An 8,331-nucleotide genomic window follows, 5' to 3' on the forward strand; every position below is an offset into this window, starting at 1 on the left:
TGCTGACTTTACTGCATTTTTTTTTGGTGGATTTGACAGTGGTGTGAATAGAGACTACAGTGCGTTAAGAGTCATGCTGACTTTACTGCATTTTTGGTGGATTTGACAGTGGTGTGAATAGAAACTACAGTGCGTTAAGAGTCACACTGACTTTAATTCCCACACAGTTCTCTGCTCTTACAGAAGCAAATTGGCTGACTTATGGGAAAAGAAGGCTTCATATTTTCCTGCAATCTTTCCTCAGCATCAAATGAGTATTTTGTTGGGCATTTTTCCCCTTCTGTTTATGGGGTTTTTTGTTTGGGGTTTTTTTTTATTGCATTGTTCTAGAATGTTTGGTTTTTAAAATGGCTGTTTGAGTTGTTGACTTGAGTTTTCTTTAAAACTTGTGAAGTGAATTTGGCTCTGGGATGAAGACTTTAGCACATTTGTGCAAATTTAGGGTGTGTACAATTTTAAGGCTAACAATAAGAGTCAGAACTTACTTTATTTACAGGCTTACTTTTATCTTAATTACAATGTGCATGGATGGGGGTTTGGGCATGTGTCTGTGGTGCCTGAAGAGGCCAGAAGAGGCCACTGGGTCCCCTAGAGCTGTAGCCACCACATATGAGTGCTGGGAACCCAGCTTAGAGCCACTGTCAGAGCAGGTCAGGCTGGTAACTGCTGAGCCATCTCTCCAGTCCCCAGAATTTATGTTTAAGACTTCAACATCTGTTGCCTTGTAACCATTTTCCAATGACAATAACAAAGGTAGCTTGAGGAAGGCCATCTTCTCCCAGTTCGCACAAATTTGCCCTGTGTGTTGATCCTTCTACCCCCCTCCTCCACTGAACTGTGATGAAAGCCAGACTCCGCCAGGCTCTGTGGTTTTATTTGGCCTTTTCATAGCTCAAGCTCATCACATTAAACCTGTTTCGAGCAGTTAACCCTCCGTCTCTCCCTTCTCACTCCATTTCCCTACCCACTTCTCTCTCCCCGCTGGAGCAGGGCCTCTCTACCCTCCTGTCTTCTAAGTCACAACGGATCGCTTTTCCTGGTTAATCTCATTTTCCAAAATTAACACAGCTTCTGAGCTGCCCGTTGTAAAAACACGCCAGATCCCGTGATCTGAGAAGACAGGAGGGCTCTGGGCCCAAACTGTATTTATGGGGCTCTGCTCTGCCCCTATCTGCCTGGAACTGCTCCAGGGCCTTCTAAACGTCAATTCGTAAAACCGTGAATGCATATACTGCTCACATAGGGATACAAATCACTGTGAGTCACAGTCAGCCTCAGGGTCAATCTTGACTCCAGTTAAGTTGCTGGCTACAGCGAGCCTCGCTATAAAACTTGAACTTAGAAGCAGCACGTGGTTTGACCCGCAAGATAGTCGTCTTTTCTACAAGAAATGCCATATAAAACCTACAAATCCACTGTGCAAATGGACACAGAGCTATCTGAAGGGAGCCCCTGCCTCTGCCAGATGAGGATGGGAGAGGGTGAGGCAGGTGAACTGACCCCGGCAGCACCGTGTCATTCTTGAGAAAGTCCCCAGCCGCAATGGCAAAGTGTTCCGAGCAGACGGCTGTGACCTTCTCTGTCTTGACTGTGTGAGACGGGCAAGTTAACGCTTTAAAGAATATGAAGGGGGGAAAGTGCCATGCACTTTGATGGCGATCACCTTCTAATTACTCATCGGAGAAGTTCTAGGGCTTGTGTTGATGCACACAAAGTCACCACAGTCCACGCTGGAGGGACCTTGTCTCCAGGGTAAAACATGAAGAGCCAGCTGCTCACTAGTGGGACATGGATGATTCTGTAGCTCGGGTAGGTGTGGTGCTAACACCAAAAGCAGTGGGCAGGCTTGTCAGGATATAAATGTACCCACAGGGTGTGGGTACACAAGGATGTCCCTTGTGCAAGGCTTTGCTTCTCCCAAGCATCTAACCCCATTGTTAATACTCTTTCATTAGCCTCTGCTTCTTCTTCCCCTGCCTGAAGAGAGGGAGGCATGTTTTCAATGATGTATCAGTTCTGCCACCTAGCCTTCAGGGATGTCATTACACCAAAGCAGCCTTGAGAAACTCCATTGCCCTGAACTCCTCAATCCTGTTGAACTTCTCCACCGGAGAGGGACTTGAGGACTTGGTGCCTGTTTACCTTAGAGGGGCATCCAGATGTGACAGTGGCATTAGTGTGCCTAACATGCTCTGGTCTGTGTGTGTGTCAGTGACCAGATCTTGAAAGTGGAACCAGCGATGTAAACAAGCCTCTCCTGCTTCTCCCAACCCTGTTAGCAGACATCATCCTTGCTTTGAAATCACGCCAAGACCTTCCAGAAACAGCCAGCTTATGGAGGTCTGGTAAGCTTGATGAACTAAAAAGTGCCCTCTGCCCTTTGAAAGTTGTCCAGGTAAACAACACAAATCTTTCGTCCACTCGTAGTTCTTGAAGCTCGGTTCTAATCATCACTTGATTCTTGAGAGAGTGATCCCAGAGGAGGTGGAACACAGTGGATGATATTTAACTTCCGACATCTCCGAGAAGATCACAGAGGCTTTCCAGAGCTCAGCTATACACAATCAAGGAAGGTCATGGCAGCAAAATTAAAGCCACTGTCTCTGGGAGTAAAACTAGATTTGAACCTGACCAGAACGAGCTAGCCATCTCAAAGACACTTGTTGGTATTAAACCCCCCCCCCCATTCCACCCCACCCCACTCCCATCTTCTGAAGGTAACTGTAAAGGGCCTGGAGCCTCTGGAATAGAAGGCAGAGAGAATGGAATCGTAGGAGGCCCATATGCCCAACACCCAACAACAAATGTCGCATATGGACTTAGTTGTCTCAACAGTTCCCTCTCTTTGGACAAAATCCCTGCAGACAATCCCAGGATGCTGAGGGATCTGAGGGATCTTCATTCTCCTCTCTCCTCTCAAGAACCCAGCCGATGCCCTTGAACAGCAGTGCCTGGCTCTGAATTCCTTCTGCCCTTTGGGAAGTGGGGATCAAACACTGTTGCTTAACAAGGTCTTTCATTGCTTTATCCCCATGAGCCCACCAGTCTCTCCGCATGACCTCACTGCCACTGTCCAAGGACCCGCTCCCCACCCTGTCTCTTCTTTCTTCTCTCTACCCACCTGTCTTCTCTATGAACCATCACCTCCTCTTTTCCTGGCCTTCATGCGATGTATTTTCCAGCCACAAGACGTGAGCTGGAGAAAAGAAAAAGTTGATCATTGGAGGTCATCTTTTGAGAGTACGGGATGACAGGAACTGCGTAATTTATGGTCCCTCAAAAAAAAAAAAAAAACCACCCTAGTTTTCTAACTTATCTCAAATGTAACCTCAAGCTGATCTGAACCCATCCCCATACCATGCCTTCCGTGTGCCTACCACTCCTCTTGCCTGAACTTGATTCAAATGAGAAAATAACAGTTGATCTCTTTTGCTTCTGAAATATCTCAACCCAATTTTTCAACATTACTCTGCTCCCTGCTTTACCAAGCCCTCCTACAGTAGAGATAAGCAGTTGGAACAGCCTTCCTACAATTTTTTTTTCCCACAGCTCTTCCTCCCTCTCTTAACCAACACCTAAAACTTCTTTGGCAATGGGTGTAAAAGCAAAACTTTAGACTTCAGGCTTGTTTTAAAACGTGGCTTTCAGAAAACAAAGAGTTGAGACCATGGATCAGGATCAGGGAGTGTGAACTGCACTGGGCGAGATGTTCCCAAACGGAGCTAGCAAGGGAAATATTTTCTTAAAAGCAGTCCTCCAAGAAGAATTCTTATCATAGATAAGGGTGCAGTCTAGTGGCAAAATTCATGAAATGCAGCCCCTTTTCTAAAAGAAGAATGGAGCGCTTAGCAAGAAAAAAAGGGACTTGGAGAATGTGGAGAGCCCCTCCCTGAGGACTCCCCAGAGATGGTCACCTGACCATTTCTCCTTGGTCTGTGGTGGGCAGTCTGGAGCCCACCTATCAGGTCAAACTTACTTTCAAAAGAAGTTAAGACTATCATATCCCTTCTTTCAAAGATTAGGTTTTCTTTCGTTTTCCTAAGGAAAGAATGGTCCCTAGTGCCAACGGAGCTGTGGGGTTTCAAGCAGCACCGTGAGGTCCTGGGTCCGGGTTTCTCCTGATCGGGTCCCAGGGTCCTGCCACTGTGTACCCCTGAGCTCTATTCTTTTGCGCCCATTAACCTTAAGACAAGGTTTTCTGCAGTGTGGCACCCGATCACTCCAGGAACAAACCCACAAAAGTACCCCCTCGGTAACCCCAAGATTATCGCTAGTCTACCTTCCTTCCACTTAGAAGAACATTTAAGGTATCTATGGGAAGGACACCTTAGACACCAGATGATGCTGACAGACCACAGCATTTCTTCTTGTCTCAGTCACTGCTCCCAACAAAGTCGGGTGGGTACCCCTTCTTGACAGTGCATGTAACACACACGCACACGGGCGCATACACCACACACACAGAGAGATAAGCTTCCCTGGCCAGCTACATAGATGAAGGAAAATGTCCACTGAATGTAACTAAAATCAGTACTCCACCAAAGTTCTTACCTTAATCCATTTTTCAGACTTTTGATGAGGGAGGGATCTACCCCCACCACTCCTTCTCCCTCTTTTTAAATTTATCTCAACTCCCCTCACCGGCCAGTGTTCACTACCTGTCCCCCAAACAACACACAAACCTTCAGTGGTCACTTGAAACGCCTTTTGTCCTACAGGTTGGAAAGGACTTGTTGGGAGGGTACATATGGCTAATAAGAAAATGTGCGTCCTAACAGCCAGTGTCCAGGCTACTTGTGGGTGAACCCAGCCACTCCATTGTATTCAGCCAGCTCACGAAGATTACTATTGCCTGTTCCTCCCTCCACCTTCTCCCTGCTCTCTGAAGCTCTAGTCTGTCCCCCAAGCCCTGTTCGTGCATTCCGTGGGGCGGAGGGCACTGTTCAGGGAGCGAAGGGGAGCCTCCGTGTGTCTAGAAGGCCTCTCCCCACCCCCACCCCGTGTGAGTTTTTCTGCAAAGCTCCTTGGCATCCTTGCATGGGTTGGGTGTTGGGGAGCTCAGATTGCAGCTACAACTGGCTGGCAGCCAGGGGCCGTCTATTTAAAAGCGCCTGCTCGACCAGAGCCCGCAGTCTCTTTGGAAACTTCTGCCGGGGGGTAAAAAGAGCTAGCAAAGAGCTGCAAGGCTGTTTGGGCTTTTTCCCTTTTTTTGTTCCTTTTCGTTATCCCCCTCCTCGGTCTGCACCCTTCTCCGGGCTTCACGCAGAACCTGCGGGTTCCGAAGAGGTGGTGGCAGAGTGGGAGACCAGAGGTGTTAGGGTCCAGGTTTGGTGAGGTTTGGGTTTTTGTTCGTTTTTTTTTTTTTCCTCTCTCTTGATTTCAACATTTTCCCCATCTTCTTGGCAGCCGCAGACGCCTCTTACCTGTTCTGCGGCAGCGGCGCAGCTGGCAGCGGAGGCTTGGTGAGGAGTGGGGGTGCGTTTTAGATTTTAAGCAACAAGAAAAAAAATAAGCCAAATCCATTTTTTTCTTCATCACTCCCATTTCCACAGCCTCCAAGCTCATATTTTCTGTTGCTTTGGGGTGAGCAATTCTGTGCGCCCCCCCCCCCCGCGCTCGCCCCTGTATTTCTGACCGGATCCCGCCTAGGGGTTTCCTAGGTCTCCGCTCACTCTGCGTGCACCTGGCGCGCCTCTTTTTTTTTCACCCCCAACCTGTTGCAAGTCTTTAATCCTTGCAATTGTGACTTGCGTGCAGGCACCTGAATCCTCCTTGCCTCGTATTTTGCAAGTGTTTGGGGGAGGGCACCTGCTCTACCTGCAAGAGATTTGAAAAAAACAAAAATCTCCAGGCGCCCTCTTGGCCCCTTTCTCTACGCACTCTCGCTCTCCTGCCCCGCCCCGAGGTAAAGCGAGACTCGGAGAAAATGGTGCTCAGCGCGGTCCTCCTGCTGCTGGCCGCCTATGCCGGGCCGGCTCAAGGCCTGGGCTCTTTCGTACACTGTGAGCCCTGCGACGAGAAAGCTCTGTCCATGTGTCCCCCCAGTCCTCTGGGCTGCGAGCTGGTCAAGGAGCCCGGCTGCGGCTGCTGCATGACTTGCGCTCTGGCGGAGGGGCAGTCGTGTGGCGTCTACACTGAGCGCTGTGCCCAAGATTTGCGCTGCCTCCCCCGGCAGGATGAGGAGAAGCCGCTGCACGCCCTGCTGCATGGCCGCGGGGTTTGCCTCAGCGAAAAGAGCTATAGCGAGCAAACCAAGATAGGTGAGCGATCCCGGGGTGCCAGTTGTAAGGCACACGGGTGGAGAGTGGGTGGGGGGATTTTGGACGGGTGGGGAGCCGGGACGGGTTGGGACCCGCGCGCTTTGCGCAGCAAGTGGTTTAAACCATGGGTAACTCCTGGGAATAGATGGGGTGGGTCTTTGCACCTCGGACTTGGAGCGCTGGCAGATTCTGCTATCCTAGGCATCTGTCTAACCCAACCTCTTGCAGTTTGCGCTCGATCTCAACCTCCACCCCAGCCCGACCCTCCCCCACTCCTAACTCGTGGCAATCCTGACTCCGAGCTCCTATTGAATCTCAAAGTCCAAATCCCGTGCATCCACTCTGAAAAAGAACAGGTTAAATGACCAACTGTCTCCACCCCACCCCCATACTTTTCTCCCTAAACTTTAAAAAATCTTTTTGTTAAAAGGTCTTTTTTAATTGGGGCCTAAAGATGAATTACCCATCTTTGGAGCTAATTCTACCTTGATCCTTCCAAGCCCCATTCCCCATCCCATTGCATCTAGATTTATCTATCCGTCCATTCTTACTTGGTCAGAGGTGCACTCGTGAACACACACACACACACACACACACACACACACACACTACATCTGGGTAACTCGTGCCTTTTGGGTAGAGGTGTTGAACCTCACCCACATGTACACTTGCTGTTTTTGAATTGATATGATTGATTATGATCAATGATAAAACACCTTAGACTGTAAACCGTGTCTCTTTTTTCCTCCCAGGAAGAGAATGACCGCTACAGAAGTGCTGGGGCGGGCTGTGGGGTAGAGGGTGAAAAGAGCTCGGTGTTCTGTGCTGAATATTCGTCCCTGAACCTAATGATTTTCCCCCCTTCTGAATTCAGATTTTACCTAAGATAATAAAATGGAAACAGGTTTGAGAGGTAATGGGAGGTGTGGGGTGAAGACGTCCTCAAGATCCCAGTGGATGCTTGCCCTCTTCATCCTCCCTCCCTTTCTCCCCACTCCACTCCACCCTAGCATCCCACCCCCGCCCCTATCCCCACCCCCACCCCACCAATCACTTAACCCCTACTGAAAGTGAGTGTGGCTAAATGCATGAGGGGCCCTGGAAACGGAGAATGCAAAATTCAAGGGGCGGAGAGAGACAGAAAGACCATGCACGGGGAGTCATCACTGCGTTTGCCCCGCCCCTTCTTGCCCCGCCTCCAAGTTCTGTGTGCCCGGAGTCTATGGTTTAAATGATTGACAGAGCTGCTTGTTCAATCAGAACAGTTCTGCCTCAAGCTAGCTTTCTTTGGGGAGTTATCTGATCATATATATATATATATATATATATATATATATACACACATATGTACATATATACGTATATAAACATATATGTACATATATATTACTTGATCAGCGATGCACAAAATCTGGGCTCGGAGAGATGAACAGTTATTGACTTTCTCCTAGAGGAATTACAATTTAGCTAAATGTTTATTTGGTGCAGTTCCTTACAATGAAAACAAAGGCCTTCTCACCGCCTGCCGTCCTCCCTGATTCACAAGCACTCCAACGTGAGGAATTTTGTAATCTTTTTAAATTTTTTTAAAATGCAAAGTAAGGACCTAAGGACTGTGCTCAGCATCTCTCCCTGGGAAGTGCAGGTTTTGGCTGTCCAGAGAAGTTACATCATGAGAGGGAGGGGGAAGTATAAACCGCGGAAGCCCTACAGACAGATTTTTCCGGGTTATCTTTTTTTATTACATTCCTGCCCGCCGAAACGGTAGGAATCCATTACCTGGCTTGGAGACAAGAGCTGTGGCTAGCAAGCCCATCACAGCCTAAGTGCGCAAGTTATGACTCCGCAGTAGTCCGGCCCCACTTTTATTTGCCTAACCACGTGACTGATAGGGAGTAGTTGGGCTAGGTGTGTGCGCACGCGCGAGCGCAAATGCTAGCCCAGCAGAGAGGCAGCATCCAACTTCCCAAGCCAACGCAGTGCATGAGCCTGCGTGCCTGCGCGCTTACACACACACACACACACACACACACACACAGAGAGAGAGAGAGAGAGAGAGAGAGAGAGAGAG

At 48.9% G+C, this 8,331-nt stretch overlaps 1 protein-coding gene across 1 annotated transcript in view; it reads left to right on the top strand.

The window, feature by feature from the left end:
- Positions 1–5,071: 5,071 nt before the first annotated feature.
- Igfbp5 (insulin like growth factor binding protein 5) overlaps positions 5,072–8,331 on the top strand; it is a 17,114-nt gene continuing 13,854 nt past the window's right edge. Inside the window, exon 1 of the mRNA XM_005361655.2 lies at positions 5,072–6,260. Coding sequence (XP_005361712.1) covers positions 5,927–6,260 — 334 coding nt within the window. The 5' untranslated portion in view covers positions 5,072–5,926. The remainder of the gene's footprint in view (positions 6,261–8,331) is intronic.

The sequence above is a fragment of the Microtus ochrogaster genome, linkage group LG4, assembly GCF_000317375.1.
Source record: "Microtus ochrogaster isolate Prairie Vole_2 linkage group LG4, MicOch1.0, whole genome shotgun sequence".
Classification (NCBI taxonomy): Eukaryota; Metazoa; Chordata; class Mammalia; order Rodentia; family Cricetidae; genus Microtus; species Microtus ochrogaster.